At 45.5% G+C, this 24,547-nt stretch overlaps 1 protein-coding gene across 1 annotated transcript; it reads right to left on the minus strand.

The window, feature by feature from the left end:
• Window positions 1-3,026: 3,026 nt before the first annotated feature.
• si:ch211-247j9.1 (rho GTPase-activating protein 24) lies at window positions 3,027-24,547 on the minus strand. The gene is made up of 9 exons (XM_036523875.1): window positions 24,362-24,547; window positions 17,789-17,905; window positions 11,341-11,548; window positions 10,395-10,527; window positions 9,963-10,036; window positions 9,391-9,512; window positions 7,888-8,293; window positions 7,297-7,842; window positions 3,027-4,356 (listed from the first exon to the last, which is right to left on the minus strand). Exons 1-9 carry the CDS (start codon window positions 24,411-24,413, stop codon window positions 4,119-4,121), a joined length of 1,896 nt encoding a protein of 631 aa, XP_036379768.1. The 5' UTR covers window positions 24,414-24,547; the 3' UTR covers window positions 3,027-4,118.

The raw sequence follows: 24,547 nt of genomic DNA on the forward strand, positions 1-24,547 counted from the left end.
TGGAAGAGAACATCCATCTTCACCAGGGTGATGTGCGTCAGTCATGAGAACTGCTGACAGTGACATTATTGATGATGGTAATGTGGTATGCTTGACTCTTCGTTCTAAGAGGTATTTGCTGTAAGCCGCCAATCAGAGAATGGGTCATTAAAACGCCTACAGTATGTAGTGTTATAATTGGGCTGCCTTTTGATAATAATGTACTCATTAGCATATCTGTTGCTATGTTTGTGGTGGAAACATATCAGCTGATCAAGTGTGGAGGTATATGTATGTACATAAGTACATAAGTACATATCAGTTTATTTACAAAAGATCAGTATGAAAATAATCAATCAGATTAGAGGTACTGACTATCAGTATATACTGCGAAAATGTGTATAATTTCCATAGCAATTTAAAAAAAATCAAGCCTTGTGCTTATGGATGCAGTGCACTTTGTAGATATTTCTGCCGCTTTCAATCATGCCAATCATGGGTAAGAGAAATGGGAAATAATAGTTGTGCAAAACATGTTGCCCCCCAAAAGAGTCCTGCAGATCAGAAATGCCCCAGTGAAACGGCGTGCAGATGTGCAAGCCTAGAATCTCTCCCGGCTTGTCCCCCGGGGTGTGGACTCCCATTGGCTTCCAGTGCAAGGCTTTGTTGTGCAGGTGGTCAGTGCTCTGGTGAGAACTCTGTTGGTAGGGGGCGTTGTTGTGACACACTCTATCTCCAGTTCACCTGGCTACCTGTGGCTGACTCCCCCCACCCTTTCCTCACTCCAGTTCACCTGGATACCTGAATCACACGCTCTGACGTGCAGGTGACTTCATGCTTTTTCAGATCCTTAGTGAAAATGTGCCAGCCCCACCTTATGTAATTCTTCTTGCTCTTCTCTTCCTCCTATTTCTGTAGTCAGCCAAGAAAAGCTGGCCCTTTCCCCCGGAGACACACTGCTCTGAGGCGGGTGGAGGGTGTGGTTAGGGGTTAGAGACAGACTGATGGACGGGACTGAGTCGGAGGACAGAGTAGAAATGTTGGTCCCTCCAATGTCAGACAACCTCTGGAAGACCAGCTACCTCTGTCTGGAGATGCTCCTTCAAAGAGCTGCACTTGCCTGATCTCAGGTCAGCTCTGTACACTCTGCTCTTTGAAAGAGCTTCACTTGTCTGATGTCGGGTCAGCCGAGTCCATCCTGCTCCTTGCTGCAGTGTCATAGTTTCAGTTCTGTTTTATATTTTATTTCTTCGTTAATCTGTAAATGTTGGACATGTGATGTTTACGTGAGTCCTGTGCTGTCTCCTGGCATTTCCTGTCAGTGTTACAACCTGTCTAGTGCACATTCAGTGTTCACCCAAATACACTAACAATGTGAGGTGACAACCGAAAGGTTGCTTTGCCCTTGGGGCCCAAACACATAGACACCGAAGTCTCAGCATTCCGGAATGTCCCTCACTGTTCTAATTTGGAAGCTCGGGAACCTCAAAGAGAATCTCGGCAGAACTCGGGATTCCACAGCTGCCTGTATCTCAGCCTGCCTTTGAACTGAATGTATGGGGAGAGATTTCGGATCAGGTGCTAGAGTCTGAGGCGGGCTTTATTTTCCTTGGTGTCTGTGTTTCTTGGGAAACTGCTCAATCTTACATTCATCTGTCATGCCTTAAGAGACAATGGGACTTTCATACAATGTGTGTGTGTGTGTGGCGGTGTGCAGGCGTGTGTGTGTGAGAGAGATATGAAAAGAGGAGACTCCATGTACAGCCCTAATAGGCTTTTTGTTCTTTTTCCTCTTCCTGTGTTGACTGCCTTCACAGGTCTTCTCTTTCCTGTGCCATTCATGCCCTCATTAAGCAGTCATATTGAGAAAAAGCTTTTCATTTGTATTTCCAGCTCCAAATTCAGACCTGATCAGAAATATCTCATATAAAATTGTTAGAGTGTGTGACTGCTTGTAGTGTATGTGTGTGTTTGTGTGTTTGTGTATGTGTTTCCGTTTCACAGTCAGCTTCCTCTCAGGCTGCTCTCTGGACAGCTCACACACTAAAATATAAACATAGCGTTGCATATTGAAAGCCCCCTATATAAAGTCCTGTTAAGCAAAACTTGAACTTTGTTGTCTTAGTCTTTGAGATCACTAAATCACTGTGCCAAGTTCCGCAAGACGTTCCTCATCCGAAGCATGCTCACTTTCTGTGCACTCAGCTCTGTGTAAAACATTTAACACCCAGGCACTCAGAAACTTTCTGTAGACAGTGGGGTGTATGCTTTGTTTTTAAATATGTAAAAGACCGGGGTTTCTCATTCTCTCAAGGGCTTATTTCTCTGGGTAAGTGTTTCTGCGCGATAGCTAGGGCGAACAGTTTACGGAGAGGGAGGGCAGGTATGTTTCTGTGTGTGTCTGTGCGTGACCGAGAATGTGGGAGGAAGAGCTCCTAGCCTCTCTCACATGTCCCGCCCAAAGCCTGTCAGCCCAAGTTACCTCATTAAAGGACCTAACGAGCTCCCTCCCTCCTAAAGAGGTCCAGCGTGCATTTTGGAATAATACGACCCAGAGCTTCACCTTCTCATGTGTTTCTGAGAAACTTCTGTCTTTTCTTTGTCATTGAGGTCAAGAATTGTTTTTTTATTTGACAAACTCTTTGTGACATAGCAGAATGACAGAATACTCCAATGAACTGAATATGTGATGCCTTGTGTGTCTGAATGGGCCTCTTGTGTGCTATCTGCTGAAGCACTGTCTCAATAGTCCCCCCTGGTGGACACATCAGGGAAGGAACACTACACTGTTTTTCCATGCCAGGTGTCATTATGCACATGCTTGCTCTATCTGAAAAACCAGAGACAGGTCAGAGGTGATAATCATTTTACAGAAAAACATGAAAATATGAAATTATCAGAATCATTATTGTGTGTGTGTGTGCGTGTGTGTTTGTGTGTAGGAAAACCAGTTAAAATCTGCAAAATAAATGCTTGAACAAAGGACAATATCATATAGTACATTCTTTGGTTATTTTATTTCAAGAAAATGTTCATCATGTTAAATGTTTGTGTGTGTGCGTGTGAGTGAGTGAGGGTATACATGAAGATGAGTGTGGGTGTGAGATAATGTCAGTTGGTTGTGCCTACTGGATTCTGATTCTCCTGCGGCAGAAATAAAGGGCATTACCAGGTGCAGAAGGCCTCGGGATGTGCCTCACAGGTGCACTGATTTATTGTGCAGATCAGCTGACACAGTGGGCTCTGTGAACACAATAAACCGTCCAGATTATTTAAAAATTAGTGAATCTACACAGCAGTAACCTTGGTTCTGCTCCTGCTGCTGTCTTGACCCCGTGATCATGTGGTTCAATTCCAGCTACATGACCTGGTCAAGTGCACTCTTTAACAAGAAATGGTCTGCTTTCATACAAACAGACATTAATTTCACAGACTGATTCAAGACTGGAGGATTGTACTTTGATCTGTGTATGTGAGAGTGTGTGCATGTGTGTGTTGTACGGTCAGGCAAAGATGTTTTTTGTCTATGCATATACACTAAATGATTATCACAAAATCTCAAAATTTTGAAAAGGCCATCGGTTTGGTGACAGTAGCACAGAATGGGACCCCCATGGAATTCTGGGACGTGTCCTCAAAGGCCGCAATGTTCGAGGCGCTCAGGGTAGCGGGCGTGTTTCAGTACAGGGTTGCATAGCTCTCACTCTGAAGAGTTCCTGCATAGAGTGGACCCAAGCACCAATGAGGCAGAGACCTGAACCAGTGCAGTGATCCAAAAAAAAAAAAAAATCCTTCACTAAAAGTAAAAAATCCTGAGATCACATGAGGAAAATGCTCAAACCGGAGTGTCGGCCGTGGAATAGCAGTCTTGGTTACTGGCTCTGATCTCCCGCTTGCAGAGTTTTATGCAGAGAGTCTAGGAATGGGGGGGGGGGCATCAATTCTGATATTCTGTTATTAATCTGATATTAATACTTCCACACTGCACGCATACATGGTCCATAATAACTTCATTATAGCCGCTAATAGCTTCACACTGTGGCGGTTTCTTCGACCTTGTGGCGGGCCCCAGTGATCGGGTTGGTCCCTCCACAGGCCGCTGCTTCTCCCCTCTCCTCACGTCTGCCCTCACAGGAAGCTCAGAAGCTCTGCACGATGCGCTCGGCCTTCCTGGCCTCGCTGCTGAGCTCGCCGAAGGTGTCGAAGAACTGCTCCATCTCCTGCTGAAGGGCGGTGTTGCGGCGGTCAGCGTCGGCGCGGGCCCGCTCGGCGTTGCGCATCTTCATCTCCACAACATTGTACCAGCGCCGCTGCTGCTCCAGGTTGGCCTGCAGCCCCGCCACCTCCCCCTGCAGGGCCTCGTTCTGCCGCTCCAGGCTGAGGGGACGCAGAGAGCCATTAGAGTGTACACACACACAGTGAGAGGAGGCAGAGCCCATGTACGCATACAAAGAGTGAGAGGAGTCAGAGCACATGTACATATCAGGGTTTCCGCTAGGATTTTTTCTTGCTGGTCTGGTGTCCAGAAAGAATTTATTTTACTGGACAAATTTGAAACTTACCGGTAACGTTTCCATAACAGTCTATGTTTCAAACGCAAATATAATTCACACCTAGGTTGAGGAAAGAATGACAACAACCTCAAATCAGTTTAACTATTTAATGAACAGTAACGATTGAGCAAAACCTCAACATTAGCTGCTAAAATGTAGGCTATTACGAAACAAATGCAGCCTGTTTTAAAAAAAAATCTAGGACTACATGGTATCAAATGTAGCCTATAGGCTACCAGGTAACATTTTATTTTCTCCTTTTTTTCATTGCAGCAAAGTCCTCTGCTGCCGACTTGAAATCAAACGTGTCCAATGTGACTTTGCAGCTTGCAATGTGCATAAGCCATATCACACTCTCCTCCTCTAGATGACTTTGCAGCACCGTCTTAATACGATTCTGCAGAGAGAAGTGGGCCTAGTAGCAAGTATCGCGTAATAAAAGAGTGCAAGAGGGCTGTTTCGCTGTCAAAACACAAATGTCCTGTTTAGGGATAGCCTTCATTATAGCTATGCTTTGTATGGGCATTATTACTGGACATTTTGACCGGCAAGTTTTATTTATTTTTTTATAAATTTTAACAGGCAAAAACCAGTAATTACCGGATAATGGAAACCCTGGTACATATACACATACAGAGAGTGAGAGGAGTCAGAGTACATGTACACATACATGTGCTAGTGTGTGAGTGTGTGTTAGTGTGTGTGTGCACGTAAACTAGGGTGAGAGTTTGCATACACACACACGCACACAGAAAGAGAGAGGGGGGCCAGAGTATACACATGCACTGGAAGAGAGAGAAGGCTAGGACCAGAGTATGTGCTGACACACACACACATATACACACAGAAACACACAGGTGGATGGATGAATGGAATTGGGTATGTACATAAAACACACACACTCAGACAGGCAGGGAGGTTGAAGGGGTATTAGAGCCAGAGTATGCACACTCGCACACTGTGAGAAAGGGCACCCAGCCGGAGTACACACGCGCACACAATGAGGAGAGGTTTCAGACTCACGGGCACACACACAAATCAACACAGTGGACAGGTGCTTCACGGCATGCACCAAGGCTGCGGCGTGTCAATCTCTTGCCAGGCATTTGTTGTTTGTTACACCCCCCATCTCTAATGGAAACCTCTATAAATAATTCACAGGGAGATCACTAACAGCCAGGCCGCCCTCTCCCTGCCTCCTCAGAGCCACTCCGCTCCACAGCCTGAAACCTGTGGCTTTATCGGGAGACACAAGGAGGTCCCCGCTGCTCTTTAGAGCGGCTTCCCGCCAAAATGCCATCGGCTTCCCGCGAAAACGCCATTTACGTCAGTGCGTGTTCAAACTCGCCCTGTGGGCACGCCTGGGTGGAATCTCACTGTTGTGCTGAAGGAAGAGACTGTTCTGGACAGCTCCCTGAAATAGCATCCTGCCCACACATACACTTAATACATTAACAGCGCTCTAATTTTTCCCACCCCTTGGGTGAATGCTGAAATTCTGCTGTACAATTCCAGAACATAACCATGGTTATGCAGTTGACTGAACCCGACTGGACCTTGACCTTTGACTCTTGCTTGTCCTGTTGCATGCAAGCTATTCCAGTTGTTGCAGGCGTTACAATAACAAATGTGCACCATTACCAGTGGCTGTAGTTAAAATCATTAAAAACACCCCAATGTTTTCCATTTACGTTACATTTATTCAAGAAAATACATCTTACACATTATTCAAATGAATATGCTAAAATCTGATCACTGAATATTCAAACTCAATATAATTCTCAGCAGATTTCCATGAATATTAAAAGTGTATTCACATGGTAGCAGAACGGCACTGTGCACAAGCTCCTCACATTCTTTGACACTGGCACCTGTTGCCAACCATCACAGATTTCAACCTGTCTCTAATTTTGACAGCTTTGGGTTGTTTTGTCTTTATTATCCTCTATTTTTCAGTGGATAATTTAGATCCAGCTGTGTAATTATTAATATGAAGCCAAACAAGGATAAAATGACTACAACCTTTTTTCATGGTTGCTGAATATGTGTTTTTTTCAATGTTGGTTAGCATGTTTTTTTGGCACTCAAGCCATAACTTTCTATTTGATCTTGAGATGTGGCAGCCACGGTAAGCATGGGGTTTTGAGTCTTTGGTGTGGAATGAAATCGGAATTCCTGAGGGACACAAACCTTGCTTGCATCTGAACCACAAAGCCAATATCCTCCATAATAGCACATGAGCAAATAATAATACTAGTAACACTAATACTAACACGAACACTAATACAAATACAAACATTAGTGCAGCAGGGTGAGACAGTGGTAATGAGCAGGGCTTGTAACTGAAACTGAAAGGTTGCTGGTTTGATTCCCCACAATGGCACTGCTGTTGTACCTTTGGGCAAGGCACTTAACCCACAATTACCTCAACAAATATTCAGCTGTATACATGGATGAAATTGTAACCTATGTAAGTTGCTCTGCATAAGAGTGTCTGCTAAAAGACATTAATGTAATTTAATGTATATACAACTACTAATAGTAATAATAGCAATACTAATGATAATACCAATACTACTACTAATAACATGATTAGTTTGAAACTAAGATAACACAGATATCTGACTAACTAAGATATCTGGACAGACACACAGAGGCAAAGAACTTGTGCCATGCCTGAGAGTATGAATCAAGGTGACTGTGAGAGCACTGATGGGAGTGTGGGGCAGGGGGCCCGTGGAGCTGTGGAGTAGAGAGACCTTACCTTCTGATCTGGGCCTCGTACTCGGCCTTCTGCCGGGCCATCTGCTGCCGGAGGCCCGCCAGGAGGCACTGCATGGTGTTGGAGGAGGCAGGGAGTGAGGGGTCCGGGGGGGCAGAGGGCAGGAACACCTCACTGCTGCCGCTGCTCAGGGGGGCGTCGGTCAGGGCGGTGGAGGAGGCGGGCGAGTTGACCCGGAGCTCCTCAGGGTCCGTCCTGAGGGAGGATGCCCGGCCTGCGCCGGTTCCGGGTCCCGTCCCGGCTCCGGTATCGTTTCTGGCACCACCCTCCTGCAGCAAGACCTCGCAGGATGACCAGGAGCTTTCATCTGCGCTGGTCATCCCGTCATCTGGGGCGACGGCGGCTGGGCTGCCGGGGCTGACGGGGCTGGGGGCACGGCCGCGGCTGTCGATGTTGTCGTACACGGACAGGGTGCTGTCGTTTGCGTCGCTGCCCCTGCGTCTCTCTGCTGCCCAGCTCCGCCTCTCTCTGCGGGCCCAGCCGCCTGGGAGCGCGCTGTCTGGCACGGGGCCATCCTGCCCCAGTGTCGGCGTGGGAACCGTGGGGGTGGGGGTGGGGGGAGAGGGAGGGGGCGGGGGAGGGGGAGGGAGGGCGCCTCCGGTTTCAGCTGAGTGCCGCTCTGGGCGGGACTGCTGGTGGCCGTCGTGCAGGGTGTTGCTAAAGCTGCTCAGGGAGGGTGTCTCGGGGTGGCGGTGCTCCGCCTCAGACCGGCGGCGTGGTGCAGTCTCACTCTGGGAACTCTGGAGCTCTCCTTTTCTGTCAACTGCGAGAGACAGGGAGAGCTGGCGTGTGCAGGCCGCGGGGGTGTGCTGCTCTGCCGGGTGGAGGGCCCCTGTGTGGGCCCCCTCCTCCTCCGCATCTCCGTGCTGGGCCGAGGGAAGGGCGGGATCCGGCCACGTCACGGCGTCCGTGTCTCTGCCGAACAGGCTGTCACACTCTCGGATCAGCTCCGACATCAGCTGCTGCACCACAGCTGCTCCTGAGGGGGTGGGGTCACACACACTCAGTGTCAGGTTTCATACTCTCAGTTTCGCTGTCCTGTGTTGGTTCTCACAATCACACATGGTCACACTTACAGAAACTAATACATATACCCTGTCTTACACACACATACAAACACATATGAATTCAGACACTTTTTAATGACTTAATGATTCAAGATTTGAAAACGTCTGAAAAAGAATTACACATTTCTGTGTAATAACAGCATTCAAACCTTGAACATTTCTACATGAGTGTTTACAGAAAGCATATTATGGTTTCTTTCCCCTAGTATTTAAAGTTACAAACTGTGATGCCATGTTAGCCGCTTCAGAAATGTCGGGGTTTCAAAGCGATGAAACGACTGTGAGCAGAAATTGCAGTCAGCATTGTGTGAAGGCTGCATGTGAAATTATCACTTGAACAACATCACTTTGAAGCTAACTTTGGAAGCTGCCGTGAAGCCCTCAAAGAGTAACTGTGTCTTTGAAAAATTGGTGAAAGTCATTGCCATGTATTTCTTCAAAAATTGAAAAGCTTTTCAAAATATTGGCAAAGTATTAAATTGAGAAAACATTGTTTTGTATTTAAATATGTTCTCAAAGCAACATGCATCTACATTTATTTGAAAATAATGTCTGAGAAATGCTTAATACTTAAAAAACTATGTACTTCCTCAAATTCTGGCATACACACACACAAGCACAAGTTTTCAAGAAAAAAAGTGTCTGGGTGTTCAAGACCAGGCTTAAAACCATCAAAGACCCACTCTAGACCACAGACAAAATCATGAGCCTAGATGGGCTTGACAGCCTGTTTGTTAAATTTCTTAATTTAATAAAAATTCCATGGTGCTGGCTCAAGATGGGTATTCAGCCAGGCCAGATGAAGGCTGGCCTGGTTTACACAGCAGACTGCAGTGGGAGGGACTGAACCACAGGAGCTGCTAAAACATTGAAGCTGGTCAGCTAAGCTGCGGATTCCATTATTTTAGTAAATCATACTGTACATAAAACTAGCAGCCTCTACCATGCACACAACTCACACACATAAACACACACGGACCCACATGCACATACGCACACACTAACAGACCTCCTATGATGCTCTCTGGGTCCTCAGCTTTGGGCCGCAGAATGTTGGGTCCGAACACAGTGGCCAGGTTCTGGATGCTCATTCTGTTGCTGCTGGAGTAGGACTGAACCTCGTTTAAAAACCTGCCAGGAAAAAAAAAAACAGACCTCTTGCTTTAGTACCATACCATGGCATACTCTAATATACTACTGGATTGGAGTGTCTGAGCCATAGCTGAGGGATCTGGGTTCAAGACCACAGGGAGAGACACAGCACCGTACAGCTTTTACACTCCTCTTTTACCCTGAATGACATCTGAATCAGTCACTATAAAAATATTGTGATAATGGTTATGTTTGGTCAAGTTCTTCCCTCAAATGGCTCCGGTGGATTTCAGTAACAAGAATGGGAGGTATGTCAGGTATGACTAATGTATTTCATCTGCCAAGTGAATGAATGTCATGTTGTGTGATGCTCTGAAATATGAAAGGGTCACTGGTGAATGAATTAGCTATGAATAATAATGCATATTCAGACGGGGGCTGCCTCACGGTGAGGGCGAATGATTGTTGGAGCGTGTGCTGCTGACTCACTGGCAGATGTAGTGCAGCAGGTTGAAGTTAGCCACAGGAAGTTCGTGTAAGAGTTTCTTCAGCTCCACCAGCCCCTGCAGAGAGAGAGAGAGACAAGGAAGGAGAGGCCAGTTACATCACATTACATTACTGGCATTTAGCAGACACTCTTATACAGAGCGACTTGCACAGATTTTTCTTATACAGATAGATATTTATTGAGACAGTTGTGAGTGAAGTCCAAGAATACAACAGCAGTACCCCAGTGGGAAACTGAACAAGCAAACGTTTGGTGACAAGCCCTGCTCCTTACCACTATGCCACACGGCTGCCCACTGATGCCCATTTGATTGATTGGTTGATTACAGAACTATGTGATGTAGCATTGTTTCCTGTTTTTCTGTGTGTGAGACCCCTGGGGTATGGGCGCTGGTGTCTAGCAGTGACGCATACCTGCTTCCTGTCTGTTAGAGTGTGTTTGCCGCACAGCAGGAAGTGCTGGTATCGGGAGAAGGGCACCACAGGTTCCGGCAGCTCCCTCAGGTACAGCTTCAACAGAGATGCCACTGTGTGCACGTCTGTACTGCTGGAATACACAAAACACACGTGCACAAGCATGTACAGACACAGATACACCACATACACACAGACACACACAGATACAACACATACACAACGACATACAAAGAGGTGCACAACACACACACAAACACACGTGCACATGGTTGCACAGCGCACACAGGCAACCACATACACACACACAGGACACACACATGCACCCGCATACATACAAAAAACACACACATACACAACAGGTAGGGTAGGGTTTTCAGTGGTTGTGTGACCATTTCTCCAAAAAGCTCACAGGTAGAGACAGGAAGAGATACTATAGCATAGAACAGGTGTGTTATGTCTGTTTTGGATTTGGGACAGGTGATTTATCTACACAGATACAGTTGAAAGGATAGCGATGATTTATTCATAATGAATTCAGAGTTGCTCGATTTAGAGTGTAATGGTCTGTCTTGTCCTGCCTCTTTCAGAGTTCCTATAAACATTGATGTATGTTTGGTCAGAGAGTGATGCAAAACTGGGTAGAATGCTGGGAAATTAGACTTCTTTTCCTTTAAGATGTTGCTTTATTTTTTTATAGACGTGGTCTATAATTTGTAATTCTAATTCTTATTAAACACTGAGGTGCACTGCCACAGCAAGGAGGTCTATTTGCTTTAAATCATCTTAACGTGCACTTACAAGCTAATGGAGTTACATGTTTTCCCAATCCTCCTCACCTTGCTGCCATTACCGTGGAGGGGTCTGCAGCTAACAAAGACTGTCACAAGAGGGCCTCCTCCCTTCTATTTGCACCTTCAGTGTCGGGAGGGCATCTCTTCCCTACCTGTCGAAGGATGGCTTCTCTCCGGCGTCAAAGGCCTCCTGCAGCTCCTTGACGAGTGTGGCCTGGCCGGGCTGGCGGAACAGGCCCACCTCCAGGAGCCCTCGCTCGCGGATGAACGCCACGCACTGCTCCACCACCAGGGGCGCCATGTGCTCCCCGTACCGCCGCTCGTACACCACAGTCTCCTCCAGCCGCTGGCCAAACACCCCTGGGGAGACAGAGAAGGAGAGAGGAAGATGCGGCCTCTGAGTGTATGTTTGGGGAGAGGGGAGAACCATTACTGCAACACGCTGAGAGAGAGAGAGACAGACAGACAGAAGAAGAGAGACAGACATGCAGAACGGAGATGCTGGAGATTTTTCCTGCATTGTGATTCAATATTCAAAAACAAGAAATTTTATGTTTCAAAACTCTTCCAAATAATCAATAATTCAAATCTGACATCAAATAATGAAAAACTGAGAAGGAAGAGAGAGACAGAGAGAGAGAGAGAGAGAGAGAGAGAGAGAGAGAGAGAGAGAGAGACAGAGAGAGAGAAATCCCACATCAAAGAAAGCCTGCTGTTTCAATTAAATATGCCATGCCTCTTTGTGAGAATGTGTTTTGAAGACAGAGAACTCATTATGGTTAAAAAAGAAAATTGTTAGAACCAGAATTGAAATGCTCATCCTCCATTCATCTTTCATATACATACATAAAATAAGCACATTCTGCGTATCACGCCCAGCTATTCATAGAGAATATTCCTCGAGAGCGATGTGATGGAGTTGTTTTTCTCAAAGGTTCTGCAGCTGTGTCCCTAACTAACAACCCTTTTAGTTAGCCCCAGCCTCCTCCCTACATTGCAGCCACCTGTGTGTGTGTGTGTGTGTGTGTGTGTGTGTGCGTGCGTGCGTGCGTGCGTGTGTGTGTGTGTTTTTTTGGGGTACCCTGCACACTCACGTCTCCTGAAGCTTAAAACCCTCCTAATCCTCCTGTAGGTGGCGCTGGAGAGGTAGCTGTTGCTGCGGCACACGGTCTGCTTGCTCTCAGGCATCCTTGTGTCCCGCGGTGCCTTGCTCCTGTCCCGGCCTCTCTCCCTGTGCCCCTCACTCCCTGGCCTCTCGGGGCGGCTGGGGAGGAGCCCGCCAGGGTGAACGCGGGAGTACTCCGGCGCTAAGGTCAGCGCCGCCGTCACTGGCATGCTGCCTCCTTCTGTTGACACAGAGGCCTGTATCCTCAGCTTCCCCCCCTCCACCTCCTCCTCCCAGCACTCTTCTCTTTGTTTAGTCAACTTTCTGCTGGCGAGGACAGGCTGTTCTGTCTCCTCTCTCTCTCTCGTGCTCTCTCTCTCTCTCTTTTCTTCAGGTACGCAGGCAGGAGTCCCTGTTTTAGTGTCAGTCAGTGAGGGGACCCAGCTCTGATGCTCGTCTGCCTCGGGTAAACCTGAAAATCTGACCCAGTGAAAGATACTGCCCTATCTGAGCTGTTAGCAACTTTTTGGAGCAACCTGTTGAACTTAATGACATTAAGCCAAAGATGTGAGCACCATCCGGAAACAGCACGTTAGTCTCAGCTGTCAAAAAAGTTACGCGTTTTAAATGTCATCAGAGGATGCAGGACTGTGCTAGAGGCTGCTGAGGCTGCAGCACCACCATCAGGCCACCTGTCAGTCAGGACAGAGCGAGGAAGAGAGGAGTGAAGTGACCGTGGATAAATGCGAGGCTGCTCTTATGGCTATGAAAATCCATCCATTCTGGGAATCCTTGTAATCCGAGCTCCAGATGAAATAGGTCCTGGTTTTGGTTCCAGTTCTGTTGCTGCTGCTCTCTCTTTCTTCACTTCACTCTGGTGCCGGTTCTGATCTGGTGAGGTATAAGACACGGGTGGCCGGACCGCACGCGTGTCTCCTCTACCTGTATCCCGGTCTGCGGGTGGGTGGTGAAGTTGGTAAGGGGGTTGGTGCCACAGAGAGACAGGAAGTTTAATTCTGCTCAGGACCAGGACTTCTCTCGGGTGGTGAGGTTTGTGTCGCTCTGCCAACTGGTGGCTCTGAATAGCTTTTTAATTTACACCAAGCTGAAAGTTGCCTCCCTCCTTCTCCCTCCCTCTTTCTCTCACACTCCTGGAGGGTCCTCCCTTGTTCCTCAGGAATGTGTTTTGTTTTTCCTCCTCTCTGAAGCAAGTGGCCCCCCCCCCTCGCTCTCTCTTCCCTGGAAAACAGTTTAATCCGTCTCCTTCGCTGCTCATTGGCACTCTGAGGTGTACTAGCAACGGGGCAGAAATCTTAAGCTTGCTTTTTTTTTTATCAAACTTTGCTCCTCCTCCCACCCCATATCCCAAAACCTCAAGCTTTGCCCCCAACACCCGACAGGTCCACTGCCCCCCCGCACTTCACATTCTGTGCTCAGTGGAGCGCAGCCAAGATGAAACCAACTTCACTCACCTTACTAACCATTAACAAGAGCGGACAGTGGCACCGGATTTCCAAAAATAAACACACACCCCCCTCTGTGCCCCTGACTCATTCTTCCATGGGGTGTCTTTAACCCCTGGCCCCCACGTTCCCACTGCCACCCGTTTTTTTGTTTGCACCCTGCAGCATAATTTCATTACTGGCTACTGATAAGATGCCCATCAGTGCATGACAGTCTGAACACTGGCTGAACATTGACAGAATGTTTAGTGGATTAAAGTACTGTGAGAACTCTTTCATCCTGTGGTGCCGACAGGGGGTAGAAAGAGAGAGTAAAGCAACAGGCTGCACAGGGGAATTCATCACTTGGTTAACCACTCCACGGCTCTGGCTTTAATGAGTGGATTCACCCTTCAACCCCCTGTTTCAGGGGTTAAGGTCACCCTGAGTGGGGGACCACATGGCTCAGAACAGTTTACCCACAATCCTGTCTATGTCCCCTGACAGACACTTACGTTGCAGCAGTGAAAACCTTTCAGCACTGCGATTATGTGAAGTAATATTTGGCAACTGTCTGTGAAAGGGCTAAAGCAAATAACATTTCATTGATAGTAAGACTTCCTTTTTTACCATATTCCCTATATTCACCAATCTGGCTTGAATGCACAGTATATTGATCATTGTTCCCACATAAATAACCAAAGCAATAGGTCCTGGCAGGAGATGGATGGATGGATAAGGGATCTGAGATAAGATGCCATGATTACAAATGGGAGACCAAATGGCTGGGGCTTAGTGCTTGGACAGATGTACACACCCTTGACCAATTCTCACATTTTGCTGAATTACAAATGATGCACTGAAATGTTGTTCTGTGTGATATTTAAAAAAATGAAAACTCAATATTAATAATGATGACACTGGTTTTATTTGAGAAAATATTAAGAAAAAAAAAAAAAAAAAACTTAAATATTGTCTTTCATTATATGATTTCTAATTCAGTAAAATATGAGAATGGTTTGGGAAGGGTCCGAATACTTTTGCAAGGCACTGTATGTGTGTTATGACCCCAAGTTGTGCTGTGATTTCACACACAATCTCCCTCTGTGATCTAGATGTGATCTGCTGGTTACTGTAAACAAAATGGAATGACTATGTGTGAGGAAGCTGGCCAAAGCTTCTCAGAAAAGTCACACACCTGTATTTAATGCACCTATAATTAGGCCGGTGTGGCCCACTAACCAATGGCTGGCTTCCTATGCACATCAGACAATTACATTGACAACAGACAACAGTTAACAATTAACAGGTTTTGGTGCAGTTGATGAAATATGATCTGCTGTTGGTAGGTTTTAATTGGATAGAATGAAAAGGGCCCTCGAACATTTAACAAACATAACAATCAACACAAACTAACAATTAACGTGCATTCAGTTTCTAGGGGTGGTGAAGGCTCTTCTTCACATTATGTCCACATTCTCCGTTCCATCACTGGTATATGTATAAAACAAAGAGAACACAGAGGGATGGCAGATGCTGTACGGTCAGAGCACCCAGGAGGGGCCGGTGCAGCTCCATGCTGGTGTTTATTTTGGGCTTCTCCAAACACAGAGACGCTGTGCCCACAGGCTCCCCGGCTATAACCGGGATAACCTTTCACCCACATGGTAATCCATGCCAAGCCACCGCACCCCCTTCCCTCGCTGTACAGTTATCCGCAGGTTCTCAGCACCTTCTGTGCTTTTTAATAATCGCTAAAACACCAACACCAAAACTGATCTGAGATTTAGCTCCAGAACTGTGATTTGCAAATGTCCAAATGCATGGTACAGGACAAAATACAAGATGGGAATTTTCAAATGCACACACAGAGCTTCCAAATCACCTACAAACACAAGCATTCATTCAGAAAAATGCTGCACCAGTTAAATATATTTTTTTATACTAGGCAATGATTACAGTAATTACTGTACAGTACAGTAATGATTGTATCAAATAGAGTCATTATAACTGAGTGAAATGTCAGTGATGAAATTACTCTATAAATGATTAGATATGATCAACTTTGTGTAGACAGACTGTTGGAGGAAATAGGCGCTGATCAATGCAGCTGTCTTTAAATTTAGTACAACATATCTGTTCTGTTTATGATTATGAGTACAATATTTTACAGTGCAGTAGCTCCACCCACAGAGGACACTTCACACATTGCAAAAAGATAAGATATTTAATCAGCCAGAGGGGCATTGCACAAGGTCAACAGCTTAAGAGAACATGGTCTGATGACATTAAAAAACAGGATCAATAACAATTTGGGGGGGGGGGGGGGGGGTGGACTGGAACCTTTACTCTTGAAAAGACTAACATGAAAAGGTATCAGAAGGAAGCAGCAGGTAGGGGCTCCAGGATCAGGGCCCTTAGTGTAAAAGTTGCTGGTTTGATGCCCCGCTGGGGCATTGTTGCTGTACCTTTGGACAAGGTACTTAACCCAGAATTGCCTCAGTAAACATCCAGCTGTATAAATGGACAACAGTTATAACCTATGTAAGTCACTCTGGATAAAAGTGTCTGCTAAATCCCAATAAAGTAATGAAATTTCACTACAGTAATATCCCTATGCAACACCCAAACACAGAAGGTGTATTCAAGGGTAGGATATGAACTATACACTCTCACAGCCTTCACTCTGAGCAGTAGGTATGTAACCTGAAATCCCTCCCCATACATCACACCAGACTACACCTTAGCCTACTGGCAGAAACATGAGATGGCATAACGAAGCTTGTTTCGCAACACAGACCCTCTTGTATTTCCTGACGTGTTGCACAAGAGTCTAGTCTGCTTTCAAATGAATTAGAGCGCATTGGAATGCAAAGGAAAACATCTGAAAATGATTTCATTTTCACAGCATGCGTGTAGACTGCGGAACCAATATTTTTTTGCTGCTAAATTTGCCAGTCCTATGAATAATCTTTATTGAAATTCTGTTAGAGATAAACATTTTCCAATATTTTGTTCTTGGTGCCTTAATCTTCATGGAGTTCAAATTTAAGCATTTCACAAGCACCAACAGTGCTCAGTTAATGTACTGAAAGAGAGAGAGAGTGGGGAAGACTGTTGCTTTTGCCTATAAATTGAGCACTGCACAATATAGGATATATTATAGTATATAGCGCAATATATATACTTAAAGCAGAAGAATCAAAGGCAGTCTCTGGAAGGACAGAATTATGCACATTTTTTCTTCTGTGTTTCCTGATGGCTCCTTGACTGCTCAGTGACATGGCAACAATGTTCAGGCTCCACCCATTTCACCTTGCATAATGCCCTCATACATACATCACAGTGACTGTCATGTCGATGTCATGTCAGGTGACAGCATTGCTAGGGTGCATAAGGTACTAAACTCACTCACAAGACAAGAAGTAAAATGGGCAAAAAAAAAAGAAAACACACTGGTCGCCCAGGACTTGAGGCAGGCATCCCTGATTTGGCGGGTGTATTTTGGAAGTCCCTGCATGTGGGGGGGCGGCATAGCTGAACATGAGCAGTGAGCTGCTTGGTCAGCCTGTGTTTTGACTGTGCTGCAGTCTGGATGCTGTGTCTGCCCTGATTGATTGAGGAACTCTTTCCAGACAATGCTGAGTGGCCACCTGGGTCCCCCATCACACCACCCTGAGCCTGCGTTATCAGCAGCAGGCACGCAGAGACGTGTTTGCAGTCCGCTCATGACTTTCCAGGTGAGGATTATTACATGTGACGGAGGTGATGGTACAGGTATATGGAAGTAAGTGTCCTGCCAATTTACCTGAGCATGTATGCTCTGAGAGGTACATGAGTTCAGGTGTGTAATCACTGGGATTACATGAGCCAAGGTGTGTTGTATATGTATTCATCTGACTCCAGGTGTGTTGTAAGTGGATTTACTGCACTCTAGGTGTGTTGTGTATGCATTTACATGATTCTAGATGTGTTGTATATGGGTTTAACTGACTTCAGTTGTGCAGTGTAGTGTTGTTCACCTGCTCCCAGGTGACTTGACTGGGGCTTTACCTGTGAACGGAATCCACACGCCCTTGTTGAGGGTCTTCAGCCACTCCTCGCCTTGACCGCAGCTGTTGGACAGGAAGAAGTAGGAGCCAGGGCTGACTGGCACGTCTCGGTTCCCTCCTTGGAGACAGGAAGAGGGATCAGTCTTCATTTATTTACCCATAAACCCACTGTAGGGCATTACATAATGTGGCATTACCGTGTAAACTCAAAAAATAACCCTAGCCAGTCCAGCTGACGTATCTTACATTTCACACAGTCTCCAGAAACTTCGTTTTGGTTCTTTCATCTCTTCCCAAGGACAGAATATTCTGAGTGGAAAACACATAATACTTACTCATGTAATAAAGCCGCACAAACAGGATGTCACTAACCACACATGAAATTAACGTCAGTGCTAAATATAGCGCTGAGATCACAAATCTGTGATTAGATTCACATGTAAGTGTAAAGCAATGTGTACAACTTAAGGTTTCATCATCATTCCACATGTAATGTTAACGTATACCACACACATGCAAGAAAATCTCCAAATACCCAAAGTTTCGCTTTGTTTCTTACAGACAACAAAGGAGACTGATAGAATGCAATTATCTTTCTCGCATTTTACATTCACTGGGGCAGATTTGCTTAGATAATCTGACCTCCTGACCTTGAAGCAAAGACAAAGTACCACCCAACTGTGGTAAAAACACTACACTGCCATATTGGTAATGCCAGTATAATATTATGTAATTGTATTTTGAAATATTCTGATATTTCAAAATACCCACCATGGCCACATAGAGACATAAATGAATAAAACACATAATGAAATGTATGGTTTGCAAAGTCATTTCATCTTTTCCTGAGACAGACTCATATCACATGGCTAAGATAGGCTTAGCAAAGGTGCTGATCTTCAAGTTATGCATGGACTTACACTGTATCGACTCTACAGGTACAATGTTAGTCTTACTGTCCCAAAAGTGCCATGTCACCCTTAAGTAATGCTTACAATGAATACTGTGAAAAGTATTTTATAGAATGTACACTATTTGGTAACATTTTTCTGCATAAAATTATGGAACAGTGCTGTGGCATAGTGGTTAAATTCATGGGTTTGTCCACAGAAGATTATAGGGTTTACTCCCAGATGGCACATTGCAGCCAATTGTGCTTAGCTATATTATTGCATAAAATGTCAAGCTGGGGAATATCTAAAGTGCCATGGAAAGGGGGCAGTTGCCCAACAAATAAATCCATTTTATGTATATGTATTTTGGACATTGAGCCAACAGCAGTGGTTCTGGGGCATGTATATTCCTCTAGCAACCAGCTTCTTCTGTTGTTTTAATGAATAGTTTTGCGGTCTGTGTAAAAAGTTTTGACAAGCGGCCAGGTGTTTCAAAAACTTGGTTTTAGGACTTGTGGGAGGGGGAAAGAAGCTGTAAATGAGGCCTATTGTTTTCTTTCTGTGGAGATCAGGCTTTTAATCTTCCATAAACTGTTTTATCCTGTCTGGATTTGGGTGAAGGAAAGTGCGCCCAGCGAACTGGTAAACTGTTATATTTAGTGGTCTGTTGTGTAATCACTCAGATGAATGGTGCCAGGCTCCTTATCTCATTGGAGCTTTGCTTCATACCATCTTGCTTAACAAATGTTAGCAAACATTGCATTCTGCATTATAAACTTACATAATGTCTGTTATTTCAGTACCCACCAATCTTGCGATGGTATGCAAGAACTGGAAAAAAAAAAAAAATCTTTGCTGGCTTACATTTGCTACTTGCTCTTAAGGATGAGGCGCCATGGAGGACACAGTGATTGACTCCCTAAGTGTGAGAAGAGGGGAATTGTCTGGCTTGTCTGCCAGTTATCTTGTCTTTTCCCACACTGATGCGGTCGGTGCTACCTGTATGAGCCTGCTCATGGGAGCTCAGAGCTACCTGTACAAACCTGTTCACTGAGCAAATCATGGCGGCTCCCCGAACCTCAGCAGCCAGCCTATATGAGCCCGCCTGTCCTGGCTTTGGAAATTTACCCTTCCTCCGCATGCCAGGATGCCGGTGAAACAGGACCAATCCCAAAAAATGCGAACAGATGAGAGGCATTTGCTGACTGTACCAGGCGTTGCACATATGCTATCCCTGAAACAAAGCCTGCCTCTTCTGAAAAACACGCCTGGAAGAGCATTATATGATCCCTTTTTCTGTTAAGAGAGAGATTTCTCAGCAAGAGACACTGAGCTTAAAACACCGACAGGCTTTCATGCTGTCTGTGCTGATAACAACTTTGCTGACTTTTATTTTGAAATAGTCTCCCTTGCGCCCCCAACACCCAGGTAACCTGTTCTAGTCTACTGAGCAGCCTTGACTTATCCTAACATGTACATGTTACATGCAGAGTCATGTAGGCACCTACAGGCACAGAGGCCTTGCTAACAGTGGCGGCTGGTGATCTTAATTAAACAATCTCACATTGTAGCTTTCGCAAGCACACAAACTACAATCTGCGCTGTTTTGCCAGCATAATCATTTACTCTATTTATGCGATTGGTGTCGATTGTTCTGTGAATTATTTGTTTTATTGTTAATCAAGGAGGATAAAGGGGAATAGGTTGAAAGTAATGATAGATTTAAAGGTAGTGTTTCCGCTTCCCTTGTTTCCAGCCGCCACTTGTTGCTAATCATGAGTAAAACCTTCTCAGATGTCGTGTGAGATGGTTTTGGGGGACAGTCTGATTTTAGTCCCGGACAGTCTCTGAGTCCCCTTTGGCGCGGTGATAAGGAGACGGCTGCTCAGAATGAATTAGCCCATCTCATCAGTTACCCTCCAGCACTAAATGGGTTCACGAGGGACCGGAGAGCATCACATTTCCTAATCCAATTAAAAGTAATATTGCCTTTTCTTACATTTCTCCCTGGAGTTATTAATCACCATCCCGAGATCTGACCGTAATTAAAGAGCACTCTCAATTCCGCTCACATTCAGGGAGAGTGCAGTAATTAATTTTGGAGCAGACACTTTCCTTAACGAGAAGGGAGCTGTAAAGATCCTGTTTAAAGTGGCTGATCAATACCTGCTCAATTGTCCTGTTACCCTGTCCTATGCTGGGCTGTCGCTGTGCTGTCCTGCTATGGGCTGTTTCAGATGCCAGACAAAATGCTGCCTTACATTTAAAACTATTACAGGACTCCATTACAATGCTGTCCTGTTCTATAGACTACTGCATGGGCCAGACTTTACACTAGCCTGCTCCATAGACCATTGCAGTTCTGTCACTATACTGTCCTGTTCTTCTACAGACTTTTGCATTATATAGACTGTTCATTATGCTGTCTTGACCTCTAAACTATTGTACTGATCTCATCACTGTGTCCTTGTGATCTATATAATATTGCATCATTAATTCACTATGCTTTGTTGCTATTTCACGATCCATTCCCTGCGCTATCCTACAGAGTCCAGTCACTATGCTAATCTGTTGCAAAGGCTATGCGCAGGATCCAGTCACCTTGTGCTTGTACACAATTACAGGGTTCAGAAAAAGGGTCTCAGTGCAGAAAATCAGATCTGTACATAAAGACAACCCTTACCCAGCCTTTATCCTTAAAAACTGCCAAATTTACTACAAGCCAGAGCGGAACGCAAAATAATATAACTTCAATAAGAGCCTCATCACAACCCACTCTCCCACTAGTTAGGAGGTATCCACATCAGCTGTCTGCTACTCCTCAGTATCAATCCACAACTATCCCCTATTGAAACATGCTTAGACAGGCTATGCTTTTGGTGCCATTCTCAAAGATAACTTGCTGTTATCCAAGCCATGCCCCATCCTCTTCGCAGCACTCTGATGCAGAATTACAGTGTACTGAGTAGACAGTTCATTGCACCCAAAAAGCTCTGCTGAATTACAAGAAACGGCTCTTTTTAAACTGTCCATGTTTTAACAATTGAAGCAGTTACGTTGTCGTCAAAGGGTCTCCTGATTGCAGGCGAGCAGCTCAAAATGCTGCACTCTGAGCTGGGTTAGAGCTGAGTGGAACTGGCTCCTTTTTTAAACAACAACAGTGGTATACTTGCAGAAAAAAATGTAATATTGCGCCACTGTCGTTTCATTGTTTCATTTTATTATTGTTATTATTTCTGTCATTCACATCTCTTTGGGGAATAATTCTATTGTATTCTGCTCTATTCTATTCTATTGTGTGCTGTGCTATAAGTCACCCTCATAGTTGCCCTCTACTGCTCCCATGGGAGAGTGACATTGTTGTTTAAGGCGTTTTCCTCCTGTTCCCCTCCCACAGGGATGATATGGCCACATCATCCATGATGAATAATGGAAGTGAAGAAGGTTCAGAGGGCACTGGGAATGCCATCCCTAATAAAAATTTGCTGTATTTTGCTGGCATGTAACACGGATTGAACATGTGACTGCACTGTATGCCTGTGTAAATACAGCACTGAGTTGCACAGGGGAAGGGGTGTGGCGTAAAGGGACTTTCTCTCTCCGCTGTGTCCTACTGCAGGAATAGGAGTGTGTGAAAGAGAAAAGGGACATGTGAATATTAATGATCCAGTCTGAGTCAGACAATAAAGACCACAGCCAGGCTTTCCCCCAGAAAAAGCTGTGAGATCACCCATAACAAAATTACACACTCACCCATGAGGTCATGTTTCAGTGCTGTACATCACAAGATGAGGTATTCACTTTAACCACCATGACACCATAATTATGAGAAATGTATGTAAACGTATGTGCCAGAGTTTTCAATATTTCTCTAAATGTAAGCAACCCACCTAACCACCAAAAACAATATTCTTCAAAATTCAAGAAACCAATATGCAATGATGCCCAAGAATATAGTAACAAAAATGTAATGCTTGATTAAATTCCGATTTAAATGTTAAGAACAAAATGCATTGGAGTTGGAATGATTGCCCCACAATGTCACACATTGTTTAGGGTGAGGTGATTTAATCAAGACCAGTTGTTTTCTTTATGTAACTTCGTAATCCCTCAGCATGCCAATAAAGGGACATAGACCCCAGAGGACTTTGTAAAGGTCGTGTAAAATGCAGCAGGATTTGTGGAGGATTGGTGTTGCCTCACCACAGCTCTGGGGCGCCCACATCCGCTCCCAGGATCCAGATCCTGCTCTGGTTTCTGAATCTGAGAGATTAGGCATAGGCTCCGTCACCTTGCCAAAGAAGGAAAGCACCCACCACCCCTTCAGACCCACTCCAAGAGAGCCCTCGCTGCAGTGCATGATGGGGGATTTCTGGTGGCATTCTGGGTGAACCTCTGGGCTCCTGCCTGGTCTGTCAGTGCAGACTCTGTTTGGACCAGAGCCACCAGCCCCACAAGCCACCCAGCCCCCTGCCTCGCCTCCCAGCTTCAGCACTTCAGGCTGAGGTTCTCGTCATTACAGTGAGTGCCCCCTGCCCCCCCCCCCCCCAATCACCGCCACCCCCCGAGCTCCACCACAGTCATAAATCACCTGGCCAATTAAGACAGAGCTGATGAGATGGCTGTGTTGACCCCGCCCATATCCACCCGCCCACCGCGATGACCGCTCCCCTCGATGGGTGTGCGCTTGCATTTCAGTCAAGGACAGATGTGCCTTATATTATTGCATTGTCTCAGCACCAAACAACCCTGTTTACATGTTTCCACCGGTTACCCTTTGCATTCACAGTGCGCCATGCTAGTTTCTGATCATGCAAATAAGTAAAATGAGGTTAAATAAAAAGGTTTCACTCCTATACAGGTCTGGAGGATTGAATCTGTGAATGCTTTCTTTAACTGTCAAACAGCACTCAGAGAACACAAAAATGTGGTAGTCTGCATATGTATAGGAGCGACACCTGAGCATAGACCGAAGGGAGAAACAGCCCAGACAGATGCAGGTTCCCAGACAGATGCAGGTTCAGTGAAAGGTTCAGGTTCAGCCTCGAGTTATCCAGAAACCTAGAACCAGAAGTTATGAAGCCAGAGCCTTGTCTTGTAAAAGTAAAGCATTAGGTGCAGTAAATGTGGTGATTTTGAGTGGATCTCAAAGCTCAGGTAACCTATAATCTCACAGAGTCACATGTATAGTGACTCACCTGTCATGCCCAATGAACCAAGTCTAGAATAATTCTAGTCAAGAGGTCAACTGCCTGACATTTCCTATGCCTGCAGTCCAAAAAGAGATTAAATGAGCAAAGAAAGCAGAATGGATCTCTACAGGGATGGAAGATTTATCCGTATTGCTAGCAAGAGGAAGCACATAGGGCTGTGACTATTTCCGTGGATCACCAATCAGTCCCTTTTTGCCAAGTAGTGGTAAAATGAATGTGCTGCAGTTATTATAGCGGGGAGCAGCTCACTTAATACATGATGGAGGCAGCTAGGCAGACCCTCAGAGCTGTGCATCAGAAACCTGTTGATGGTGATGATGATGATGATGATGATGAGGATAATAAGGATGATGATGGTGATGGTGGTGATGATCATGATGATGGTGATGAAGATGATGATAATGAGGATAGTGATAATGATGGTGATGTTGATGATGATGAAGGGGACACAGCAGGAGCAGTACTCACCTTTCCGTGCAGCACTGTCATATTTCCAGGACTTGAAGCAGGCGAGCCCCATGCTGCCAGTGTCTGTCTCACTCCCAGACACCTCCTAACCCCTGTGGCATCCCATCGCCGAACCTCCGGTGCTTTCCCCGTACGTTGCCATATTCCCTGAAGATTGCAGAGAGGGAGATAGGGACAGAGGGAGAG

Source organism: Megalops cyprinoides, chromosome 3 (genome assembly GCF_013368585.1).
Source record: "Megalops cyprinoides isolate fMegCyp1 chromosome 3, fMegCyp1.pri, whole genome shotgun sequence".
Classification (NCBI taxonomy): domain Eukaryota; kingdom Metazoa; phylum Chordata; class Actinopteri; order Elopiformes; family Megalopidae; genus Megalops; species Megalops cyprinoides.